Source organism: Capricornis sumatraensis, chromosome 12 (assembly GCF_032405125.1).
Source record: "Capricornis sumatraensis isolate serow.1 chromosome 12, serow.2, whole genome shotgun sequence".
NCBI classification, from domain to species: domain Eukaryota; kingdom Metazoa; phylum Chordata; class Mammalia; order Artiodactyla; family Bovidae; genus Capricornis; species Capricornis sumatraensis.
In genome coordinates, this window is record NC_091080.1 from 11,623,064 (window position 1) to 11,650,826 (window position 27,763).

At 40.8% G+C, this 27,763-nt stretch overlaps 1 protein-coding gene across 1 annotated transcript in view; it reads right to left on the bottom strand.

Moving 5' to 3' along the window:
- Positions 1 to 596: 596 nt before the first annotated feature.
- Positions 597 to 27,763, bottom strand: part of TDRD3 (tudor domain containing 3) — a 134,798-nt gene continuing 107,631 nt past the window's right edge. Inside the window, exons 10-11 of the mRNA XM_068984494.1 lie at positions 11,760 to 11,885; positions 597 to 794 (exon numbers count right to left, since the gene is read on the bottom strand). Coding sequence (XP_068840595.1) covers positions 11,769 to 11,885 — 117 coding nt within the window. The 3' untranslated portion in view covers positions 597 to 794; positions 11,760 to 11,768. The remainder of the gene's footprint in view (positions 795 to 11,759; positions 11,886 to 27,763) is intronic.

A 27,763-nucleotide genomic window follows, 5' to 3' on the forward strand; every position in this document is an offset into this window, starting at 1 on the left:
GGATCATACAGAGCTGAAGAATGAAGATTATGTCATGGAAAGCAGAAATGAGATGAAAAGAATAAGGGTCAGGATCTTTCACGACAACTCTGAGTCACTGAATTAAACCAACGGAAACTTAATGTGCTCTGGTAAGTGAAATAAGCCGGCACTTTAGTGTTTAACCAGTTAGAGCTGGGTTTTCTGTTATCTGCAACCAGATGCATCTTGGAAGATCCACTGCATGTTTTATAAGGAAGGGAATGCCCGTTTTTTGATTGAATTACATTAATAGGCTGCTAAAATAACATATCCGAGTTTTGAATATATTTTTGCTGTCATATTTAGCAGTGTTACCATACTAAGAACTGCTATTTGGGTTCAGGTTGTTTTGTTGAGAAATGTGGCAAACTGTGTCAGTCAGTTTATTCTGTAATTACAGTGGAGCTTCAGTATGCTGTAACTGCCATTCTACAGGAGGCAATTAGTATGGGGTTAATATGAGATGAACAAGAAAAATAACATTCAGCAAATGAAACATATAGCAAAACAATGTATTTAATAGTGCATTGGTTTTATTGATGGCAGAAGAAAAAATTCTTCCACTTGTAAAAGTTACTTTATTTAACTTTGTAATTTTCCCCCATTCTTTATGTGGGTTGAATTTTTTTTTTTTCCCCCTAAAATCTGCCTTTTAGTTCTCCAAATAATAATATCCACCATGTCTGCATCTTACTCCAAAGGGAAAGCAGGAGGTCTATCAACAGGTTCTGACCAGGATGATTCAGGCAAGAGCTCCTTTCTTCATAAAGACTCTATTTAAGAAGAGAAGAAGAGAGTGAAATTGGCACCTCAACTTGACTTCTTCATACATACACTGCTGAAACCTACCTGTAACTGTGAAGTGTTTATACAAATATCAATAGATCACAAGCAGAGCAAACTGGACATTGCTAATTTATAAACATAATTTCGATAAATCAGTACATAAACAAAAAGCAAAGTCTTTAAAAAATAATTTTTCCTTCTAGAAATTTTTAAAGTACATCTCTGTCACTGTTAGTCCCTCTATTGCTAGCACGTTGCTTCATGAATCTGGATTAACTGAGTAGAGTTTAACAGAAGGTGACTTAAAAAAGATGCAGTCTGCCACTGAATCACATCTACCCCCACCCTACCCACCTCCATTTCCCCTATGAACCTCTCTGAGCTGGTTCAGTCTCACAGGTAATTCACCTAAGCCTGTGGCTTCCCCTGCCTGCTCCCCACCTTTATCAGATGCCACTCTAGCAGATACGCTCTGGGTGGCAACAACAGAGAAGGCTGAGAGACGTGGTGAGAGAGGCCCTATTTGCTCCAGTCCTGTTTCAGCTTCATGGTGGAAAGAAACTGGGTGGGCAGGGATGGGAAGCATTCCCATGGCTGCATTCAAATGGCTCATAAGTCCTCTGAGGTACTATTATCCTCACTATTATCGGGTACTATTTTCCTCACTATTATTCTCACGAGGATAATAGTACCCAAATCTCTATTTTCTAATCAGCAGACTATTTACTTCAGAGGACTTATAAGCCATTTGAATGCAGCCATGGGAATGCTTCCTGTCCCTGCCTACACACTTTCTTTCCTCCATGAAGCTGAAACAGGACTGGAGCAAATAGGGCCTCTCTCACCACCTCTCTCAGCCTTCTCTGTTGTTGCCACCCAGAGTGTTTCTGCTAGAATGGCATCTGATAAAGGTGGGGAGCAGGCAGGGGAAGCCACAGGCTTAGTTAAATTACCCGTGAGACTGAACCAGCTCAGAGGGGTTCATATGATGCTGTGAAAGTGCGGCACACAATATGCTAGCAAATTTGGAAAACTCAGCAGTGGCCACATGACTGGAAAAGGTCAGTTTTCATTTCAATCCCAAAGAAAGGCAATGCCAAAGAATGCTCAAACTACCTCACAATTGCACTCATCTCACACGATAGTAAAGTAATGCTCAAAATTCTCCAAGCCAGGCTTCAGCAATACATGAACCATGAACTTCCAGATGTTCAAGCTGGTTTTAGAAAAGGCAGAGGAACCAGAGATCAAATTGACAACATCTGCTGGATCATGGAAAAAGCAAGAGAGTTCCAGAAAAACATCTATTTCTGCCTGATTGACTACGCCAAAGCCTTTGAGTGTGTGCATCACAATAAACTGTGGAAAATTCTGAAAGAGATGGGAATACCAGAGCACCTGACCTGCCTCTTGAGAAACCTGTATGCAGGTCAGGAAGCAACAGTTAGAACTGGACATGGAACAACAGACTGGTTCCAAATAGGAAAAGGAGTAGGTCAAGGCTGTATATTGTCACCCTGCTTGTTTAACTTATATGTAGAGTACATCATGAAAAACCCTGGGCTGGAAGAAGCACAAGCTGGAATCAAGATTGCCGGGAGAAATATCAATAACCTCAGATATGCAGATGACACCACCCTTATGGCAGAAAGTGAAGAGGAACTCAAAAGCCTCTTGATGAAAGTGAAAGAGGAGAGTGAAAAAGTTGGCTTAAAGCTCAACATTCAGAAAACGAAGATCATGGCATCTGGTCCCATCACTTCATGGGAAATACATGGGGAAACAGTGGAAAGTGTCAGACTTTATTTTTTTGGGCTCCAAAATCACTTCAGATGGTGATTGCAGCCATGAAATTAAAAGACGCTTACTCCTTGGAAGAAAAGTTATGACCAATCTAGACAGCATATTGAAAAGCAGAGACATTACTTTGCCAACAAAGGTCCGTCAAGTCAAGGCTATGGTTTTTCCTGTGGTCATGTATGGATGTGACAGTTGGACTGTGAAGAAGGCTGAGCGCTGAAGAATTGTTGCTTTTGAACTGTGGTGTTGGAGAAGACTCTTGAGAGTCTCTTGGACTGCAAGGAGATCCAACCAGTCCATTCTGGAGATCAGCCCTGGGATTTCTTTGGAGGGAATGATGCTAAAGCTGAAACTCCAGTACTCTGGCCACTTCATGCGAAGAGTTGACTCATTGGAAAAGACCCTGATGCTGGGAGGGATTGGGGGCAGGAGGAGAAGGGGACGACCGAGGATGAGATGGCTGGATGGCATCACTGACTCGATGGTCATGAGTCTGAGTGAACTCCGGGAGTTGGTGATGGACAAGGAGGCCTGGCGTGCTGCGATTCATGCAGTCGCAAAGAGTCGGACACGACTGAGCAACTGAACTGAACTGAACTGATCCTCACATGATGCCTCTCCTGCTGGCTTCATGGGGTTCTATAACATCTATCTTTATAGTGATCACTTCCCTGACCTTGATTTCAAAAATTTTGTAAAAATGCTGGTCTAGATTGTCTGAAAAAAACACCCACAAACAAACAGAAAGCCATCTATAAATACATCTTCTACTAGCTAAAAATGGGGTTAAAACGTGGACCTTGGAAAATAAAGAAGGTCATGATATTTATATAGTAATATATGCTTAGCTCTTGGTTTCAAAGGGGCTTCCCTGGTGGCTCAGCAATAAAGAATCCGCTTGCAATGCAGCAGACATGGGTTCAATCCCTGGGTCAGGAAGATCTCCTGGAGAGGGAAGTGGCAATCCCCTCCAGAATCTCATGGACAGAGGTGCCTCAAGGGCTACAGTGTACGGGGTCACAAAAGAGTTGGACAACTAAACAACTATGCTTAGTGATCAGCTTCAAGGTTTTGGTTAATATGTAAAACTATGAAGACTATTCTTTCATCAAAGAAACCAGAAGTGAAATTAACACTGAGTCACCATTCACTAAATCACTCTACATACTGAACCTTAACCTCCAAGGCAGTAGCGAACCTCCTCTGATATGTCAAAGTCTATACAGGTCTGCCATTTCTCTCTTTTCACAGCAAAACTTGAAGCTCTAATTACTCTTCAGCTAGACCAATGCAATAGCTTCCTAGATTCTTTCCCTTCTGGTGCTTAATACATCCTATATCCAACAGCAGTATTTCTTAAGCTTAATTTTGATCATATCATTCTTATTCAGAAGTTCATGATAGCACTGAACACATCAAGGTCAAACTCTTAAGGAGTCTAAAGTGATACTCTTCTACCACCACCAGTAACGCTGTTTTGGTTCACACATTCTCTTGTAGCGACTGCCTCTTCCCTTCTTCAAATCTTCCTCAGCTTTTAGATTATCTTCAGAGGACTCTACCCTACCACGAAAGTGAAGCTTTAAAATTCATCTGTAAAACTAAATCAGTTCAGTTCAGTTGCTCAGTTGTGTCTGAGTCTTTGTGACCCCATGGACTATAGCATGCCAGGCCTCCCTGTCCATCGCCAACTCCTGGAGTTTACTCAAACTCATGTCCATAGAGTCGGTGGTGCCATCCAACCATCTCATCCTTTGTCATCCCTTTCTTCTCCCAGCTTCAATCTTTCCCAGCATCAGGGTCTTTTCAAACGAGTCAGTTCCTCACATCAGGTGGCCAAAGTATTGTGAAAGAAAACTAAATCAACTTTACTTAAAACAAAAACAAAAAACTCTCTAAATCCTGCCGCTACTAACTGGTATCTAATTTCTAGGACACCAATCATGCCAGAAACCTTTTCAAAGGCACATAGTTTGGTCCCTTTCACTGGTTAAAGAACTATGGACACCCTATCCACAACTGCTCTTACTTCTAAGTTGTCTGTAATAATGACAAGTCCAGATAATCCAGGTTTGGGCCCTCTCCTCCCTCAGGGCTTGGATCTAACTTGCCACCACTTTTTCTCAGACCTAGGCCTATTTCCCATGTGCTCTCTTGAGACCTGCTCCTCTCACTGAGTCCTAACTCCCAGGTATCCCTTGGTTTTGCTAATCACTGATATTGTCTTAGTACCAGACTCAAGCAGAATCCAACTCCCTTTGAACCTCTGGGGAAGTATATGAATGTGTAGGGGTTGGGGGTTGGTGTAGGAGACTTGTAAAAAACTCCTTAGGACAATCAAAGAATATGTAAATTACACATAAACAACTTTATCAAAATATACTGACTTAAAAAAACACTTACTAAGGAGCTACTATGGTATTCATCATCTAGCAAAGTACTCAAAACATAAAAAGAAAGACAACCATGAACTTAAAAAAAAAGTGATAAAAAGTTCATGTTTATATTTGCTGGAAGTCAAGTCAAATGGTTAGATACAATATATACCTTGTTTTTAAATGATTAAGTGAAATGGAAACTAGGAATGAGGAAATAATAAAGTATCTTTTCACTGAAGAAGAAAATAATATATTCAGTTGTGTGACAAAAGCAAAAAGTATAATCCTTGTTACTGAACTTCCCATTCAAAGAGAGTATATTTAATTCTACTTCATAATCTTCTGTAACAAATGTCTGAATTAAGTGCAACATGGAAACTTATATTACCATATATAAAATAGATAACCAATGGGAATTTGCTGGATGGCTCAGGAAACTCAAACAGGGGCTCTGTATTAATCTAAGAGGTGGGGTGGCGGGGGGGAGATGGGAGAGAGCTTCAAAAGGGAGGGGATATATGTATACTGTTGCGGTTTGACAGAAAACAACAAAATTCTGTAAAGTAATCATCCTTCAATAAAGAAAAATAAATTTTAAAAAATGAATAAATAAAGTTTTTCAACTAAGATCACATGTGTCGTGCTTAATTAATTAATTTTTAGGATACATTTTGCAGTGAGGTGTTTTTACTGATAACATTATGGGATTGTTCTCTGTCAAAATTAATTTTCTTACTGTGAGGATTTTCCATGTCAACAGTACAATCCAAAACAAACATCTGGGAAAGATGGGAGTTTTAACTCAGGGTACATAGAGAACCATGAAGATTGTAATGTTTTAGTTGACTAGGAACAGCCTGCATTGTACACTCTGATACAAATAAGCTATGATTACCCCAGGGCTACCATTCATATTTTACTTTTAAGCAGTGTACTCTTTTTCAAAGGAAATTTTTGACGCAGCCCTAATGTAGAAAACATTAGGAACAGGTAATGGAAAAGGTCAGTTTTCATTCCAATCCCAAAGAAAGGCAATGCCAAAGAATGCTCAAACTACCTCACAATTGCACTCATCTCACACATTAGTAAAGTAATGCTCAGGAGGTCATGTCAACTCTCTAGATCTGTAGATAGCAACTTCCAAATGTAGGATTGGGCCAGAGAAGAATTCTTCTGATAGTGAGACACTTACTGAATCTTAAAGGCTGAGGAAGAAACAGCTAGAAAAAGTGAGGGTGTAGATATAGGACCTTCTCGGCTGAAGGACCCTGATGTTGGGAAAGATTGAAGGCAAAAGGAGAATAGGGTGGCAGAGGATGAGATGATTGGATGGCATCATCCACTTAACGGACATGAATGTGAGCAAACTCTGGGAGACAGTGAAGGCTAGGGAAGCCTGGCCTGCTGCAGTCCATGGGGTTGAAAAAAGTTGGACACAACTTAGTGACTGAAAAACAACAGGCTGAAGGAATATTGTGACTGAAGAAAAATCATGGTTTATGAAAAGAAGTATAAGGAGTTGGTGTTTCTGGAGAATAAAGTGAGACTTAAGGATGGAGAGAGATGAAGGTTTATGGGAGAAAACGTGGACCAGATCAAAGATGGACGTGATGGGAATACCAGACCACCTGACCTGCCTCCTGAAATCTGTATGCAGGTCAAGAAGCAACAGTTATAACTGCACAAAGAACAACAGACTGATTCAGATTGGGAAAGGAGTATGTCAAGGCTGTATATTGTCACCTTGCTTATTTTAGTTATATGCAGAATACATCATGAGAAATGCTGGGCTGAATGAAGCACAAGCTGGAATCAAGATTGCCAGGAGAAATATCAATAACCTCAGATATGCAGATGACACCACCCTTATGGCAGAAAGTGAAGAGGAACTAAAAAGCCTCTTGATGAAAGTGAAAGAGGAGAGTGAAAAAGTTGGCTTAAAGTTCAACATTCAGAAAACTAAAATTATGGCATCTGGTCCCATCACTTCATGTCAAATAGATGGAGAAACAGTGACAGAATTTATTTGTTTAGGCTCCAAAATCACTGCAGATGGTGACTGCAGCCAGGAAATTAAAAGCACTTGCTCCATGGAAGGAAAGTTATGACAAACCTAGACAGCATATTAAAAAGCAGAGACATTACTTTACCAACAAAGGTCCATCTAGTAAGCTTTGGTTTTTCCAGTAGTCATGTGAGAGTTGGACTATAAAGAAGGCTGAGTGCCAAAGAATTGATGCTTTTGAACTGTGGTGTTGGAGAAGACTTTTGAGAGTCCCTTGGACTGCAAGGAGATCCGACCAGTCCATCCTAAAGGAGATCAGTCCTGAGTGTTCATGGGAAGGACTGATGCTGAAGCTGAGATTCCAATTACTTTGTCCACCTGATGCGAAGAACTGACTCACTGGAAATGACCCTGATGCTGGGAAAGATTGACAGTGGGAGGAGAATGGGATGACAGAATGAGATGGTTGGATGGCATCCCCAATTCAATGAACATGAGTTTGAGTAAGCTCTGGGAGTTGGTGAAGGACTGGGAGGCCTGGCGTGCTGTAGTCCATGGGGTTACAAAGAGTCGGACACGACTGAGCAATTGAACTGGACTCTGGGTACTTCACGTATGTGGAAGTGTACGTGATTTCTCCTTTTGTAACTGACTTATTTCACTTGGCATAACATCTTCAAGTTTAATCCATTGTGTAGCACATGTCAGAATTGCCTTCGTTTTTAAAGTTGAAGAATTCGCTAGCAATGCATGAGATGCAGGTTTGATCTCTGAATTGGAAGATCCCCTGGAAAAAGGAATGGCAACCCACTCCAGTATTTTTGCCTGGAGAATTCCATGGACAGAGGAGTGTGGCAGGCTACAGCCCATGGGATTGCAAAGAGTTGGACACGACTGAGCGGTTAACACTTAGGGCTGAAAAACACTCCATTGTGTGTATATACAATATTTTGTTTATTCATTCATTCATTGACATTTAGGTTGCTTCTAACTTTTGGCTATTGTAAATAATGCTATGAAAATGGGTATACATATATCTGTCTTTTCCCTTAAAAAAAAAAAGTAATGCTCAAAATTCTCCAAGCCAGGCTTCAGCAATATGTGGACTGTGAAATTCCAGATGTTAAAGCCAGATTTAGAAAAGGCAGAGGAACCAGAGATCAAATTGCCAACAACCGTTGGATCATCAAAAAAGCAAGAGAGTTCCAGAAAAACATCTACTTCTGCTTTATTGACTATGTCAAAGCCTTTGACTGTGTGAACCACAACAAATTCTGGAAAATTCTTAAAGAGATAGGGATACCAGACCACCTGACCTGCCTCTTGAGAAACCTGTACGCAGGTCAGGAAGCAACAGTTAGAACTGGACATGGAACGACAGACTGGTTCCAAATAGGAAAAGAAGTACATCAAGGCTGTATATTGTCACCCTGCTTATTTAACTTACATGCAGACTACATCATGAGAAACACTGGGCTGGAAGAAGCACAAGCTGGAATCAAGATTGCTGGGAGAAATATCAGTAACCTCAAATATGCAGATTACATGACCCTTATGGCAGAAAGTGAAGAAGAACTAAAGAGCCTCTTGATGAAAATGAAAGAGGAGAGTGAAAAAGTTGGCTTAAAGCTCAACATTCAGAAAACCAGATCATGGCATCTGGTCCCATCACTTCATAGAAAATAGATGGGGAAACAGTGGTAACAGTTATAGACTTTATTTTGGGGGGGGCCTCCAAAATCACTGTAGATGGTGACTGCAGCCATGAAATTAAAAGATGCTCACTCCTTAGAAGGAAAGTTATGACCAACTTATCATATTAAAAAGCAGAGACATTATTTTGCCAACAAAGGTCCGTCGAGTCAAAGCTATGGTTTCTCCAGTGATCATGTATGAATGTGACAGTTGGACTATAAAGAAAGCGGAGAGCTGAAGAATTAATGCTTTTGACCTGTGGTGTTGGAGAAGACTCTTGAGAGTCCCTTGGACTGCATGAAGATCCAACCAGTCCATCCTAAAGGAGATCAGTCCTGAATATTCACTGGAAGGACTGATGCTGAAGCTGAAACTCCAGTAATCTGGCCACCTGATGTGAAGAGCTGACTCATTTGAGAAGACCCTGATGCTAGCAAAGACTGATGCCAGGAGGAGAAGGACAACAGAGGATGAGATGGCTGGATGGCATCACCGACTCAATGAACATGAGTTTGAGTAAACTTCAGGAGATGGTGATGGACAGGCAAGTTTGGCGGGCTGTAGTCCATGGGGTCGCAAAGAGTTGGACATGACTGAGTGACTGAACTGAACTGAACCGAATGTAGAAAACATGAAAGACACTAAAGAAGGGCCCAGAGGACTTATGAGTTCTACCATCGGCTGCACCCTTCCTCATCTCACATCTTCTCTCTACTCAGCCTGGCTTTCTCAGTGTCCTGCTGCTGCTGCTGCTGCTAAGTCATTTCAGTCGTGTCCAACTCTGTGTGACCCCATAGATGACAGCCCACCAGGCTCCCCTATCCCTGGGATTCTCCAGGCAAGAATACTGGAGTGGGTTGCCATTTCCCTCTCCAATGCATGAAATTGAAAAGTGAAAGGGTAGTCGCTCAGTTGTGTCTGACTCTTCGCGTCCTAGAGTCCTGAATCTCCTGTCCTACAGTAATCGGGGGGTTGAAAACCTTTGGGTGCCTTTTAAAACCTGTTTTAAACAGTTCAGAAGACACTGGAAAGCTAACAGGGAAGTCTCAGTTTTCATTTACCTTAAATAAGATTTAATTATAAGCACACTGAGCTTATGTTAAAAGTGGATGCTTGACTGCGCACAATGTAATGTTGCTGATGTCCTTACGTGTACTTTGATTCTGCTTTGGTCAGTTCTTGCATGCTACAGAAAAATGCCCAAAGTCAAGAATTAGCTCTTCTGTGATACCATGAGCATATCTGTCACTTGACAGTCTTGTAATAAGCGCAAAGAAAAACCAATAATAAAAGGGAAAAGGTGCTATCCTGGCTCACTGGGTAAATCAGAAGTCAAACAGCATTAGGCTTTTGATCCAGGCAAACTATTTACATAAGGAGAAAAGGGCTAGAAAATATAAGAAAATATTTCTTCACTTAGGATGACACAACTAATTTTGAACCAATGAAAGAGCTTTGGGAAGCTGGAGAAGATCTTGGAACAACAGTGTCCAGAAATATAACGTGAGACATAGGTGATTTTTAATTTTCTAGTAGTCACATTAAAAAGTAAAATTAAATAGGTAAAATTGATTGTAACTTTTTATTTAGCTCAATTTATTAAAATATTATCATTTTGACATACAATCAATACAAGTTACTGAGTGTTTTTCAAACTAAGTCTTTGAAATATGGTATTCATTCTTTATTTATAGCACACCTCAATTCAGGCTAGCTGCATTTCCAGTGCTAAACAGTCCTGGCTGCTGTGAGGAACTGAGAGAGTCACTGAGTAGGGGACACACACAATGTAGATAGCAGCTTTGTCGGAATGAACAGCTGAAATAAGGAATTGGGAACAATTTCTTAAAAATTCTCAGTAGTCTTTCTACTGAGAAGAGACTAAGAAAAAAGATATAAAGTCTAAAAGAGTGTTTATGTGATATATAGCAAAAGCTGTAATGTGAAAACTCTATGTATTAAAAGAAATATGCAAGAGTTCTGGCATAAGGAAAAAATGGAAATGTTACTAAAGACAGCACAAGTATTTCTTTCTAAGAACGTACTAAGAAACAAGGTCTCTGTTCATCAAAATGAAATGCCTTAGATTGATCCCATAATTTGCTGATTTTTTTGTTACATCTTCCTTCTTAGTGAAGATGATTTTAGTAACCTTCTTTCTGAAACTCTAGGATGAAAGAATCTGGATCGATAGCATACGGCTCCTAAATTACATCTCAATAAGCAGTAAGGCTGTCTTCACTGAATTTCTGAAGATATATATGAAACACTTCCTCTTTCTTAAAAGGGATGGAAATTAATCAAACAACAAAAAATAAACTCAGTTATCTAGGTTGATAAGTATCTGGTCCTTTGTTTTCTTTTATCTTTTTCCTACTTTCAAACTTATAGTTATTTCACTGATTGTCATCACCTCCAATAGGAAAGAGTTGGTATAGAGAAAAAAGGGGATTAAGGATAGCATCTGTGGGGAAAGGTCTGGAGGAAAAGTAGTTTGTAACTACAGTATTATCGGTTCCAGACCACCACAATAAAGTGAATATTGTAACAAAGCAAGTCACACTAAGTTTTTGGTTTTCCAGTGCATGTAAAAATTTTATTCAGACTAAACTGCTGTCTAATGAGTGTGCAATAGCATTATGTCCAAGAACCAATGTACACACCTTAATTAAAAGTACTTTATTGCTAAAAAATGTTAACCATCACCTGAACCTTCAGTGAGTCATAACCATTTCGCAATACTAGCATCAAAGACGACTGATCATAAATCACCATAACAAATATAATAATGATTAAGTTTGAAATATTGTAAGGATTACCAAAATGTGACACAAATAAAGAAAGGGAGCAAATGCTGTTAGAAAAAATGGCACTGACAGACTTCCCTGACACTGTGTTGCCAGAAACTTTCAATTTGTAAAAAAATGCAAATATCTGTGAAGTGTAATCAGGAGAAGCACAATAAAATGAAGTATGCCTCTATGTTATCATGAAATATTAATAACTGTGCTTATATATTTAACACGAATAGCATCTTTCTGTACTTGGAAAGCTTCTCACAATGTCAAATGTACCTTGTTGCATTAGTTCCGAGCCCGGGGAGGCTGGTAGAACTGCTGAGTTGGTCGAGTGGATCGTCTTGGCTGGCCGTCACCTCCTCTACGGAATTCAAGAGTTTGGTCATAGGTGCCTTCTTCCTCCTGTTTGCAAAGAGTAGTGATTTAATATGTTCAAAACAGTTCCATGTTTCCTACATTAAATACATTTCACAGTTTCCATTTTGCTATACCCTATTAAGCTGCCCTGGGATATCAATTTGTCAACTTTTATAATAGAGGACAGTAGAAAAAGAGGAAAAAGAAGGCAAGGACACTGTAAAAACTTTTGGTTGTTGTTAATAGAAGAATGAAATTTATAGTGGTAAGGCCTGGTGTGCTGCGAGGGGGGTCACAAAGTCAGACACGACTGAGCGACTGAACTGAACTGAACTGAACATGAGAATCAAATTTAATCTAGAAAAGGAAACTATTTCCACATAATATTATGGTTATCTCCCCAAGTGACATGACATGATGTGGTGAAAACATAGAAAAGCAACATTATAATACAATTTTAATTGAATATTTGGGCTTCTGGGCATTTATCATGGAAGGGGGTCTTGGCAAGATATGGAAAAGGGATTGAGGAGCCAGCTGGTAGTCCTCATCTGATGAAAGGTCCAACATCATTAAGAACCTTATATCTAGAGACAGGAAAAAATAATAGATTGGAATGAAGAGAGAAATATAATTTACATATAAAGAAAGCATGTGAGACACAGCAATCACCACAATAAGACACAAACTATTTTCTTCTCATCTTCTTTCTTACTAAGGGTATAGAACCAGCAGCTCACGGAATAGCATGGATAAATTAGGACAAGCAAAATAAATAGCAGAAAGAGTATAATTAATTACAATATTTGAAAAGGACTTAGCAGCAACAGAAATGTAGCCAAAAGTCACACTGGTTTCTTACTGAGTGCTGCCACCCTGTTATTTTAGTGTTTTAAATTAATGCAGCTATGAAGTATGTTCCTTTTGGAGAGAGACAAAAAAATATGGCTCTCTGAATTATCTGAGCACAATAATTTGCATGATTTAGGAAATTTATGCTATTACTTCCTCCTCCTCCTTACTTTATCACTGAATTTTTCATCCCCAAGGATAGCTTTCCTTTGACTCTAACACTAAATGGAGTTACATGAAAGACTGAGTTCTATTCTTTAATTTTTACAGATCAAACTATTGCAATTTTACTTGATGCAAGTAGAAAGATGCTAAGATAATCTGACCAAATCCTATTATTTAGAAATGATATTTAATATTTGGCATGAACAAATCCCTCATTAATAGGCATTATCTGCAGTATTCTTAAGAAACATTTTTCCATTTTATATATAGGATACTGAAGTTCTGGAAAACTTTGTGACTTTGCCCTAATATTTCAAAAGTAAATCTGAGTTTTGATTCAGACACTGCTACTTTAAGTCTTAGTCTGCATGTAAAAGAAATAAACCATGAGCCAAAAATTAATGATCACCCTTAAGGTACTATCATCACCTAAATAAGAGAATAAAGAAATCTGACAATATATCTGGCATAACTAACACAGTAACAACATTTTACAGACAAACTTCCAGATTAGTTTTATATCCTCTATGTCCCTTTCATTAATAATTAACCTCAAAATGGCGAGAAGCATTAGATAAGCATTTATAATTTAGTAAAGCAATTAAAATACAGTAAGGAAAATTAAAGTATTCAGGAGAGAATTATTTTTTATTAATATGGTCACTTCTCTGAATGATTATTTTCAAATATTATAGCTAAATTTGAAACGAAACTATTTATTTTTACAACATGTGAAGCTCTGCATATTAACTGAAAAGAATGAAAATATATTTGCTGCTGTAGCAGGTGAAATAATTGTTTCAGGAATTAGAATGGCATATTATTATTCTCCACATCCAGAACTGTAGAATTGGTTAGGTCTAAAAATTTATACAGTTTACCAGTAAAATACAGTGTTAAAGGTAGGACACTACATTTGCTGAGTGAGCCAGAAATTTATATAATAAATATGGCACTGCTATTTGAAAAATTGTCTCTATCGTTTAAAAGATTCTCAGACTATACTAGCCAGAGCCAATTAAATGATTTTATAGAGATGACCAACCACGGTATTTCTTTCATTATTTGATGTCTTCACAATCATTTTATACAAAAAGGAAGCAAAAAATAAAATAGATTCTGATAGCTTGGTTCTCAGTTTTTATCAAAGGCACAATCTTGCTTTTTTAACTTTTAAATATTCCTCCCACAGAGTAGTTGGGGAAAAACTGGTTGCCCACAAAAATCACTTCATATAGTCTAGAGCTAGTAATTTTTAGCATTTAATGAGCAACGCTCTCCATAAAACACACAGATCAATTTAATAGATCAGTTTCTTTGGATGAAATTTATAACATTATCTTCTTTTATTTTAGTTTCATTAGTCTGTAACAGCTTTAAAACAAACAAAAAAAAACCAATTAATTTCATAGTTCATGACTATTTGAAAAAACATCTGACACTATTTTGAGCTGGTACATTCCTGGAAAGCTATCTGGTCTGTCCCCCTAGACTTGACAGACATGAAAATCTCTAAACCCAGAGAGGTGATTCTGCCAATTCACAGAGCTCACTAGAGGAAGAGTCCAGACCAGGACCATTTTATTTCTGACCTAGACAAGGCTCTTTAAAAGACTGGTGGCAATTTTCATAAAAATAGAACCGACCCAGGCCATCTTCACTGAAGCTTTTGAGATTTAGAGCCATTTTATTGGAACTCACATTTTTGCTCACCTGAGCCATGCTATCAGATTTACCTGGTTTTAAAATACTTAATATTCAAAATGCACCCTCTTTTTATGCCAATATTTAAACTGCTAAACATTACTCCTTTTAATGAAAAGATACATAATGCAATAGTCATTGTGACACCAACATGAATGAACTGATATTCTGAAAGGAAAAAAAGAGAGCACCAATGCAAAAAGGAGATGCACAACTTCACCTGTAAAACATGCACGACAGGTCACAGCTACATCCTTCCTGCGTATCATTTTTAGTCTTTTACTAGCACAAACTACATCTCAAATGAGAATATAGACAAATACATTCTTTCCTCATTTATAAATGAGCTGGTTTAGAAAAGTTCACTATAAATCAGTTACTTGGAACCTGGAACATACATCAGTAGGAGATGTGAAACACAAGTAAATACAGGTCAGGTTCTTTGCTCCACAAGTTAAGGTCTGTGCAGCTAGGCATATAAACCAGTATTCTACAGAAGAGGGTGGTCCTGGACTCTCAGTTTTCTGACTGGTAGGGATTTCCCTGCTCCATCAGGGGGAGTTCGGGTGGGAAGCCAATGTCTAGAAACATTTTTGGTTGCTACATCTGAGGGGTGCTACTGGCAGTTAGGGGGTCGAGAGACATTTTTGGTTGTTACAAGCTGAAGGAGTAGGGTTAGGGGAGTTGTTACTAGGTCTAATAGGTAGAAGCTATTCTAAATATCCTGTAATGCATAGGACAGCCCATGCAACAAAGAATCAACCATTTCTAACATCAACAGTTGAGAAACCCTGGGCTAGGCAAAGGAGAAGGAAATTTCCTACTCCTAAGTGCCAGGGTAGCCTGGAAAATAACTATGAAATTCAGGAAGTTTGGGTTTACTACTCTTTCCCTTTTTCTTTTTGATATTTCTTTTGCTTCTGTCTCTAATGCATAAAAGCTGCCTTTATGGAACTTCTGTGATGAGAGCACTATTTGCTGACAATACCTTGTTTTCTTTTGCTTCAGCAACAGGTTCATATTGACTTACTGAATTGCCTTATCTTAGATTACCATTTCTTCAGCATTTTCACACAGCCATAACGTTATTGGGAGAAAATGATTCTTGATTAATGGTGGGGGTAGGGAACAGGGATAGCAATTCTCTTCACAAGAAAAACTCACTAATACTCATGTCTAATAGCTATTTTATGTGTAATTTAAAATAATTTTTTCTAGTCTGTTCATTGTAACAATTTGCACAGCACTCACAAAAACACGTCAGCTTATGAAATATATACCAAGTAGCCTCAAAAATAATTCCTGGACTCTGAGCATTTTGAACACTGAAATATTTTTTTCCTTTAATAAGAAATTTATTTTAAAAATATATAGACATTTGGTTTTGTCTTTTGAACTGAAATATTAATAAGTACATGTCTCCTTGAGTGATTCACATATGAACTACTTTATGAATCTCTAGATTACCTTTACCTGTCTGGTTAGCTTGTGTAGTTAGTTTTTAGAAATAGAAACTATTTTAATAAAATACCTAAGCAAACAATAATTTTAAAGACAAACCTGCTTTCCCAAAACATCACTTAATAAAGGCAAAATTAAAAGAAACAGTAAAAAGATCACTAGTTGCCAAGGGTTGTGGGGATGGAGGGATGAATACACAGAGCACAGATTTTCAGAGCAGTGAAACTACTCTTCATGCTAATGTGATGGTAGATACAAGTGACTATACATTTGTGCAAACCCATTCAGTGTACACCATGAATGAATCCTAATGTAAACAAGGTCTCTGGAAACTATTGAGTTAATGTAGGTCTATCAGTTGTACCAAATGTACTCCTCTAGTGGGGGATGTTAGTAACTGGGAAAGGCTATGTATGTGTGGAGATGAAGAGTATATGGCAAATCCCATACCTTCTCACAGTTTTGTTGGGAGTCTAAAACTCCTCTAAAAAAGAAAGTCTTTAAAAAGAAAAAAAAAAAAAGGCTTTAAAGTAGGCCGCCTCAGTGGGATACTTTGTGCCTCATATATAGCTGATGTGGTAGATCCTTAATATTTGATGAAATATTTGTCGACCTGCCTTATTAAAATGGCTCATCTCAATCATGCAGACTCTTCCTGTGGTTATCAGTAACTAGAATATGAGAATTAAATTTCTTTCATCCTTGGGATGCCATGAGGAGTAATTAATGTATGAAAATCACTTTGAAGATTACTGAGCTTTCTGAATTGGCTCAAGGTTGTATTTAATTTTGATTATACCTCTTGGTTTCCACTGGAAAATTTTGACCTTTGATTTTACTTTTTAGTCCCAGTATTTAAAATAAAGTACTTCTGCTCCATTCAAAAACAAAAACAAAAAATCACATAATGGATTCCAAAAGTAGAACTTAAACTGTTTTAAGTAATCTATTTTAGATCAATTATACTAATATTCTATTAGAGTAACTTAAGATTGAATAATGGTTGAAGATTATAGGCAGCAGTTTTGCCTACAGAGGCCATATATCGTCATTAACGATGACCCTTAGTTTACCAATTATTCTTGTTTAAAAAATCCATTCCATCAGCAGATGAATGGATAAGAAAGCTGTGGTACATATACACAATGGAGTATTACTCAGCCATTAAAAAGGATACATTTGAATCAGTTCTAATGAGGTGGATGAAACTGGAGTCTATTATACAGAGTGAAGTAAGCCAGAAAGAAAAACATCAATACAGTATACTAACACATATATATAGAATTTAGAAAGACGGTAATGATAACCCTGTATGCGAGACAGCAAAAGAGACATAGATGTAAAGAACGGACTTTTGGACTCTGTGGGAGAGGGAGAGGGTGGGATTATTTGGGAGAATGGCATTGAAACATGTACACTATCATGTAGGAAATGAATCGCCAGTCTATGTTTGATACAGGATACAAGATGCTTGGGGCTTGTGCATGGGGATGATCCAGAGAGATGATATGGGGTGGGAGGTGGGAGGAGGGTTCAGGATTGGGAACTCATGTACATCCGTGGCTGATTCATGTCAATGTATGGCAAAACCAATACAGTATTGTAAAGCAAAATAAAGTAAAAATTAAAATTAAAAATATATATGCATATATATTCCAATTCAATATTTACAACTCCAGCACAAAATAAACTGGGTCTGTAGTAGTCTGGAACCACAAACTACAAAACAGATAGTTTATGTAAAGGACAGTTAGTCCAAATAACTAAAGAAGCTATTATTTGCTCAAATAATTAGCACAATAACCTGAGTTAAAATGTGGGTCTTCTGATTAATAGTCCTGTCTGTCCTTCAGACTATGCTGGCAATGAGGGCAAGAAACACAAACAGCCAATGTCAGAACTGGAAAAGGATTTGGGGATAATCTAGTTGAGCCAATTTAAATTTTACAAACTGCCATTTTTCACCATCATCATTTCCGGGGTAAACAGGGCACTCTACTGTCAAGTGAAATTTCATATGAATTCCAAACAAAATTGATGGATCAGGTTACAGTTCAGTTCAATCGCTCAGCTGTGTCCAACTCTTTGCGACCCCATGAATTGCAGCAGGCCAGGCCTCCCTGTCCATCACCAACTCCCGGAGTTCACTCAGACGCACGTCCATCGAGTCAGTGATGCCATCAGCCATCTCATCCTCTGTCGTCCCCTTCTCCTCCTGCCCCCAGTCCCTCCCAGCATCAGAGTCTTTTCCAATGAGTCAACTCTTCCCATGAGGTGGCCAAAGTACTGGAGTTTCAGCTTCAGCATCATTCCTTCCAAAGAAATCCCAGGGCTGATCTCCTTCAGAATGGATTGGTTGGATCTCCTTGCAGTCCAAGGGACTCTCAAGAGTCTTCTCCAACATCACAGTTCAAAAGCATCAATTCTTTGGCGCTTAGCCTTCTTCACAGTCCAACTCTCACATCCATATATGACCACAGGAAAAACCATAGCCTTGACTAGATAGCCTAGACTTTATCTGCAGGTTACAGTAGGTCTTTTAAAACATGTATGCAAGCAGTATCTCCCTGGCTTTCTCTTCTTTAGTCCTTCCAAGTTCTGTAAAGCTAAAGCACAGAAACTAAAAACCCAACTTCACCTTTGGCTGTATACTAGGAACCAACTAGGTTGAACGACTTGATTAATATAAGAAAATGAGCTAGTGAAAGAAAAGGAAGGGGAACATGGGTCTCTGACTCACTTCAGAGTCCTTTAGATGTTATCACAGAGAAAATTTAAACTTCCGTGAATTAAATTTCTCATCTGACAATAAAAACTCACCTTCTATACCTAAACGGAAAAAAAAAATCTCAGTCTTCACTGTACAAAAGCAAAGATGTGGGGCCCTAAATGGGAAACCTTGAAAAAGAAGGGCTAGCTTTGCGGTTTAGAGCTAAGATGGCGCCTGGTGGAAGAGATGAGGGCGCGGCCTAAGTTGTTTGTCAAAACTTTTGATTGGCTCTCTTGATTTCCGTGCACATGGACAGCGCGTGATAGACTCCTGTTACAATGAAGGTGCATGATGACTTGACCTTTAACGTGATTGGTGCAACTATGGCATATTACGATTTGACCTTTAATGTGATTGGTGCAACTATGGCATATTATGATTTGACCTTTAACGTGACTGGTGCAACTGTAGAAAGTCCCTCGCAAAACCCCCTTGCTTGCCTATATAAACCAAGAGTTTGTGGCAATAAAGCGGAACTGCTTAGATGGAACCCCTGTCGCGTCTGACTGTCTCTCCCTCGCCGAGGGGCTGGGTTGGTGGACAGCAGGCTCACCTCTCCTCGGGACCCCTCGGCTTTGCTGAGGGAAGTTCCACTGCCTCTCTCTTTCTGCGGAGCACCCCCCGCAGAAACTGGCACCCAACGTGGGGTGCGAAGCGGATGGATGGAGGTGGTGTCACCGTGCGGCTCTGAAAGAAGGAGCGACGAAGGACCCTAGGCTGGTCGCAGCGTGGAGCTCCCCTTTAAAGGAGTATCACCCAAGATAAGCCGGACTTCAAGGTGGGCCCCCCTCTGCTTTGAGGCCCTCTGGTCCTGACTTATTTTCTTTCTTCTTTTCTGATCTGTCCTTAACTCCTTTTTCAGGAGTTTCAGTGAACAGGCGAGCGGTTGCGGAGGCAATTGATAAGTCCTGGCTAGGGCCACTCTCTGGCGGACTTTGAAGGCCCTGCAACAAGTGAGCCTCAGTAACTAGAGCCCGACTGGGTGAAACTCCCCTTTAATCATTCTTAACTGAGGACGTGGCCTAGAATCTTCCCTGTGGGCACGGGTCAGGCACGTAAAGGCCATTAGGGCGCCTGCCACTTGAAGACTCCCGTGACAGGATAATGGGGTCACGGAACGGGCTAGAAACCTCTAGGGTGCCCGCCCCCAGCAAGAAAACTTCCGTGCAACGACGCAGGCACATAAACAGTTTCAAAAGCATACCACAAGCCCAACTTTCTGGCCGCCACCACTCCCGGTAGGATTTTTGGTGGTTGTCCTCAGTGACTTTTCTTTCTATTCTCTCTCGGCAGCATGGGAAATAATATTGGGAAATCTGATGAGCCCACACTCAGGGCACTGAGATATATGCTCATAAGCAGGGGACTTGAGATTTCTGATGCTCAGGCCATTAAGGTCTGGGGAACCATTGTACAGTTAGCCCCCTGGGTTGCTTTGGCCAATCTGTTCTCTTGGGACACTTGGGATCGAGTAAAAACCCTTGCTAGGCAGCGAGAGGTTCAAAACGGTGAGGAGCCCCCCTTAGGGTTCTGTCTGACCATTTTGGCCCTCAAGCTCTGCTTTTCACGGAGCGAGGAGCATATCGCTGATACAGGTACCCCCAATTCAAAATCAGAAAAACAATGGGAAAAGTTTGACGAGCAATGAGTCATGTCGGACCAAAGTATAGCAAAAGAGACTGTAGGGAATAAAGACTCTAGAGCAAACAGTGGGCCATGGGAGCCTTTTGGGGATGATAAAGGGGTGGAAGAGAATAGAGACCCCTCTGATGCCCTGAGACCGGGAGCCCAGGAGAGAGATCTGTGCCCCTCCCTGCCTCCCCCATTTGAGGAAGTTTCGAGAGCACCTTGGGTGGAAAAGACAATGAGGTCACCTTGGAAAGGGAGAACCTATCCCGGGGACCCTTGGGGATCCTCGCTGCCCTTTATTGGCTTGACTCAAGCCTTTCCTGTAAACGTCAACCAGCGGGGGGAATAGGCCAGCAGGCTGGTACCCCTGGGAGGCCAATGATTTAAAAGAGCTCAAAAAGGCAGTGGCAGAGGATGGCCTGAACTCCCCATGGGCAGAAACTATTCTCCAGGGCCTGGCTCATCAACCTTGTATGACCCAAGACTGGAAGATGCTATGTAAGGCAGTGCTCTCCAGTAACACCTATATCAAATGGTGTACCTTTCTCAAGGAAGAGTGTCATGCTCAGGCATAAAGAAATCAAGCTGCCAACCCTGCTATCCCAGTGACTTTAGGGATGTCGTCAGGGACAGCAGATCAATGGAGTACAGGACCTCAACAGGTCACCATTCCTGCTCCTTATACAGATAAGGTACGGTCCATATGTTTGGCCGCCTGGAAAAAGCTTGTGGAGGGCCCCAGTGAGCCCCCTATATCGGGCATCACTCAAAAAAATAATGAAGACCTCTCCACCTTCATAGATCAGGTGGAAAAGAGTATACAGAGAAAATTCCCTCCAGGGCCCCTGAGAGATCAATTTGTTAGGCTATTAGTCTGGGAAGGGATGAACTCAGACCATAAGTTGGCTTGCACAAGACAGAACGACCGCTCTATGGAGCGATGGATTGTAGCCACCAAAGATGTGGGGACACAGAGCCATCAGACCCGCTCTATTTCAACTGCCCTTCAGGCTCAGACTGAAGCTCTTACCGAGGCAATGACCAAGGCCCTCTCCGCTTTGACAGCCTCTGGGGGGACCGCATCTAAGGGACCCCTAGTCCCCCCAAAATTGGGTCTATGCTTTGGCTGCGGACAAGAGGGACACTTTGAGGAGGAGTGCCCTCAAGGTGGGGGAAGACCTACTGGTCAGAGACCCCCTGCTACTCCATGCTCGCGATGTAGGAAGGGATATCACTGGAGGGCAGAGTGCAAATCTAAGTTTGATAATGACGGCAAGCCTTTAAACTAGATGAGGGGCAACCCCCAGCCCCGTCACCCCAAGGGGGACCTCATTTCTCACCCGATCATATTGAAAAGTTCCTTCAAAAACCCTTCCCTGGATGCGGCTCGCTCCGACCCCCTACAAGGCTAATGGGGATCACTAAGGACAAAGAGCCCCCCAGAGCCAATTGGACTGTGCCTATTGTGCCTGGATTAAGGCCTAAAATGGATATTACCATAGGAGGAAAGAGATTTCAATGTCTGATCGACACAGGAGCTGATTGGACCGTCCTCAGGGCAGAGGAGGTCCCACCTAGTTGGAAATCGGTCCTTGGGCCTCAATTATTGGGCGTTGGGGGGAACACTCAATCTAAGGAGACTGCTGAGTGGCTCCCCTGGAAAGATGTTGATGGTTCTACAGGAGAGGTTCGGCCCCTGATAGATTCTGGATTGAATGCAAATCTGCTTGGCCAGGATATTTTGGGACAAGCAGATATACATATTACCACTGATTATAAGGGCCTTTATGATGACCTCCTCGATGAGGAAAAATATCAACATTATAAACATTCTCCCATACCAAACTATAGGGGAGATCCTGAATTTGATCAACTTCACAAGGGAGAGCCTCTAACCTGATGGAAGGTGCCCCTCCAATCCTAAGGGCCACTGCCCCCCAGGTCCCTCCTATACAATGGAAACCCGGACCCCCAATATGGGTGGAGCAGTAGCCTCTTCCGTCCACTAAGCTACAAGCCCTTAGAGAAATCATCTCTGAACAACTAAATTTGGGACATATCCGCCCTTCTACTAGCCCTTGGAATACCCCGATATTTGTAATTAAAAAAATCCTTGGGAAAATGGAGGATGTTACAAGATCTTAGATCAATGAGAGAATGATCATCCAAGGGACACCCCTTAGGGGATTACCCTGGATACCAGCTATTCCTAGTAATCTATGTCTTATGGTAATAGATATTAAGACTGTTTCTTTTCTATACCTCTACAATCCCAAGATTGTGAAAAGTTTGCCTTTTCGGTACCCTCCACTAACTTCGAGGGGCCTGATGAGCGTTTTGAATGGACAGTTTTACCACAGGGAATGGCAAACAGCCCTGCCTATTGTCAAAATTATGTAAAAGATCTTCTCCAGCCAGTTAGAGGTCTGACATATATTAAATTGTATGTTTATATGGATGATATCATCTTGGGTGCCCCTACTGCTGAACAGATGACAGAAGCATATAAAATTTTACAAAAGTGTCTATCAAAAGGGAGACTCCATATATCCTCTGACAAAGTCCAAGTTGTCCTGCCTTTTAAGATTCTGGGATCTCAGCTGTCCCTAGAAGGTGTGAGCCCCCTAAAACCCCAGCTATACATCCAAGATTCCTACTCCCTGACTGGCCTACAACGGGTTTTGGGAGAACTCAATTGGCTACGACCCTGGATCCCTGTTTCGACAGGTTAACTCTTGCTCCTCTTTGATCTATTAAAAGATAGACAGCCCAATGATGAGATAACCCTTCTACCTTCCCACAAAAAGATCTTTCAAGACATTCAAAGGGCCCTCAATGGGGCCCAGCTTACCAGGTATACTCCTGAAGAGAGTCTACAATTGTGGGTCCTGCCTAGTCTGTCCTTACTTATGGCAGCCTTGGTCCAGGGGGGAAAGCCTCTACAATGGGTTCACATCTCCTTGGGGGGAACTCCCCAAGTCTATACCTATATAGATCAAATGGCTGACTTAACACAGAAGGGAAGAGATATCGCAGTCCGATGCTATGCGCATGAACCTGATAAGATTGTTATCCCACATAGACTATCAGATTTTGAATGGATTTAAAGAAACAATGGGAGAATAGCTTTAGCCCTGGAGGGTTACCTAGGCATCCTTGACTGTCATTATGGGCCACACAAATGGGTTACTTCTTTTGGTCGCCTAGATTGGAGGGTGCCCCAACTATTTCTCTTTAAGCCTATACCAGATGCTCTCAATGTTTTTTCTGATGGAGGAAAGAATGGTGCAGCAGTCGTCGTGTTCCAGCCACCACAGCTATCACAACAGCCAGATGAGCATATACGAAAATATTTTGGGCCTTGTGAGGGGTCCGCACAGTTAAAAGAATTATTTGCTGTTGTCATGGCACTCACAAAACTCCCTGAACCCATGAATCTGTTTTCTGACAGTCTTTATGTAGTAAACTTGCTTCCAGGATTGCTAAATTCTCACATACGGCTAGATAACAATCCTATTACTCCCCTTATGATACAAGCCCATACCCTGTTACTTGAACAGGTTAACCCCATTTAGGTACACCATCCTAGGGGTCATCAAAATTTACCTAGATTGCTTTCAACGGGAAATTCCCTGGCCGATAGAGCGGCCTCCCTTACAATCCAAGCCTGTAACTTACAAGACGCCTATGATCTTCATGATCTTACTCATATAAATTGGCGAGGGCTACATAAAAGGTTTCCACAGATCCCTATTAGAGAATTAAAGAAAATTATACATACTTGTAAATCCTGTCTTCCTTATTTACAAGTACCGCCTTTATAGCCCCCAGGAGTAAACCCTCAAGGGCTAAAACCCAATCTGCTGTGGCAAACTGATCTGACCCATTATTCTCCTTTTGGAAAACTTAAGTATGTTTTTGTGTCTATTGACACTTACTCGCATGCCTGCTGGGCTACTGCCCACACAGAAGAAAAAGCAAAACATGCTCAAAGCCATGTTTTGCGAAGTTGGGCCTTCCCCATCAAATAAAAACAGATAATGGCCCTTGCTTCATCAGCCAGAGCTTACAGAAATTCTTCCAACAATGGCACATTCATCATGACACTGGAATCCCACATAACCCCCAGGGACAAGCCATAATTGAGCGCCACCATCAAAATTTAAAGGCTCAGTTACAAAAACAAAAAGGGGGAATAAGCCCTCACCAGCAACTTGGAATGGCACACTTTACTCTAAACATTTTTAATTTTTCAAAAAATGAACCGATACCATGTTTTCAAAAACATTGGTCTAATCAAGAAATAAAACCTGAAATACAAGTGAGATGGAAAGACCCCATCACTGGCCAGTGGAAGGGGCCCGATCCACTCCTTACAATGGGAAGAGGATTCAGATGCGTATTCCCCATCGGGGACCCCAGCCCTATATGGGTGCCAGCAAGGAATCTTAAATTTACACCACAAGCGAGAGGTCAAATCTCAAAATGTGACACAGATTAAAGAGACACTCACATATTGAGCCCAAGAACAAAAAGTTCTTGAGGCGATCTTTTCTTCCCTTTCAGATCACCGATGCGGTGACCCCGGTGGACACTGCTCCTGGCAATCGTCGGGTTACCTATCCTCTCCTTGCTGACCTTCGTAACTGCCACGGCTGTGCAACAGTTTTTAGAATTTTTGAAGCCTGAGTTTAACGACACACAAGGCCATCAACCATGAGGGTACAACAGTGTCAGCATCCGTGCTGAGAGTTCAACAAGTTCAGACCATCGAGGTTATAAACAACATATCCACTGCCTCTGCTCAAGGATTTCAAACCAGCTCGGACACCTGAGATCCGCCATAATGGGACTGATCTCCACGCCAGAGCGATCAAGACGTTGAGTGTCTTGGCGAGCATAGACTGCGATGTGCGATACCCCAGCTTTGGTCTGACAGCTTTGCCAGTGTTAAATGAGACTCTAACAGGTGAAAAAGGGAGCAACGGATCTATGGGACTAGGTACAAAGTCCATTTACCTGGTTTGAAAATGGCTTCTATTTGCTTGTTTTTGTCATTCTGCTTGTTGTAATGTTAAAAGGTAAAAAATCTCACAGCCCGCAATAGGCGCTTACGGCAAAAAATAGTTATGCTTGCCCAGGTCATGGAAAAGGAGCCCCACATTAGGCACCCACAAAACCCCTGGATTAATTTAGCCCTTCAAGAGATTAACCAAGACAGATAAATAGTTCCAGATGCCTATCATCTGGAGAGATTCCACCTAGCCCCCAAGAGGTGGCTGGATAGCCAATGACAGGTAAGACCCTCAGAGGAGGGCAACCTAAGACAGGCACAGTCACGAGAGGGGCTGTTGAGGCTGGAGGTTGGCCGCCTACAGCTTTACACCTTGTTCTACAGAACATCAATACAAATGTCTCGAGGGCTTAAATAAAATAAAAAAGGGGGAGATGTGGGGCCCTAAATGGGAAACCTTGAAAAAGAAGGGCTAGCTTTGCGGTTTAGAGCTAAGATGGTGCCTGGCGGAAGAGATGAGGGCGCGGCCTAAGTTGTTTGTCAAAACTTTTGATTGGCTCTCTTGATTTCCATGCATGTGGACAGAGCATGATAGACTCCTGTTACAATGAAGGCACATGACGACTTGACCTTTAACGTGATTGGTGCAACTATGGCATATTACAATTTGACCTTTAACGTGATTGGTGCAACTGTAGAAAGTCCCTTGCAAAACCCCCTTGCTTGCCTATATAAACCAAGAGTTTGTGGCAATAAAGCGGAACTGCTTAGACGGAACCCCTGTCGCGTCTGATTGTCTCTCGATCGTCAAGGGGCTGGGTTGGTGGACAGCAGGCTCACCTCTCCTCAGGACCCCTTGGCTTTGCTGAGGGAAGTTCCACTGCCTCTCTCTTTCTGCAGAGCGCCCCCCGCAGAAACAAGCAAATTTTATAATAAACTAATTTATTTGTTTTTGAAACTCTGAATGAAATAAGAAAACATTTTAGAATAAAGTATAATGCAGAATCATAAATCTCTCTTTCCCTCAGAGCAGTTCTAACATCACCTCTTTAATATACCATGTCCAGTAATAATTTATTTTAACCAAACATTTCATGGCAGGGAAAAAAAAAAAAAAAACATTCAAACAAAAACCAAAATCTGATTCAAAGTCTAGTTACTAACCAACTGGTCTTAGATACATGGCTGACATAATATAATGTTTTCATTCCTATATCATGTAGAATTTCAGGATAAGTTTCACTGTGTTCTGACATTCTCTTTTTAGAAAAGAGTATATTCTCTAAAGATATATAAGAATTATATAAGAATTATTGATGATTCTATTAGATATTAGTAAATCATCTGATTATTTACCTCAAGGGTTTTATTCTATATTCTGCCAATTAAAGTACTACCTTTTAAATTTCAACATGGAAGAAAACTGGATGTTTAAATGATAGTAGAAAGATCCTCTGGAGGAGAAAACGGCAATCCACTCCAGTATTTTTGCCTAGAGAATTTTGTGGACAGAGGAGTTTGGAGGGCTACAGTCCGTGGGGTTGCAAAGTGTTGGACATGATTGTGCATACATGCATGCAACAAATATAATGCTAATCACCATTGTTTTTCTTCTAACATCATTAAGATCTTCTACCTTTTAATACAAAGTAAACAAGCTATTTTTGGCTGCTTACACACTCAAGAAAATGCAACTCAATATCAAAAGGCTGCATCCATATTTCAACTAAGAGAGGAGGAAACATGTTACCCTTAGAAAACTTCAAGTCTGAAACAGAAATATACTTTTCCATTCAAAAATACATCCAATTTTATTTAAAACTTGGAATAGAAAAAGGGGAATGAATGATTGTTCTACTATATGTCTGGCATTTTATCTCATTTCCTCCTTGCAACAATGCTCTGAAATACTTAATCCCATCTGAAGCTCCAATACTTTGGCCACCTGATGCAAAGAGCTAACTCATTGGAAAAGACCCTGATGCTGGGAAAGATTGAAGGTGGGAGAAGAAGGGGACAACAGAGGATGAGGTGGTTGGATGGCAACAATTCAATGGACATGAGTTTGAGCAAACTTCAGGAGATGGTGAAGGACATGGAAGCCTGGCATGCTGCAGTCCATGGGGGTCACGAAGAGTCAGACACGACTCAGCAACTGAATAACAACAATCTCTACAGATGAAAAACCTAAGGCTTAGAAGTAACTTACCCAAAGTTATGTAAGTGGCTGTGCTTCAGTAAGATCCCTGGGCTGTCTGCTGCAAAGCTCTTGCCACGGCATCACAGTGTTTGTTTTACACTGCTTCGTGTAATTTTGCTTATTTTTTT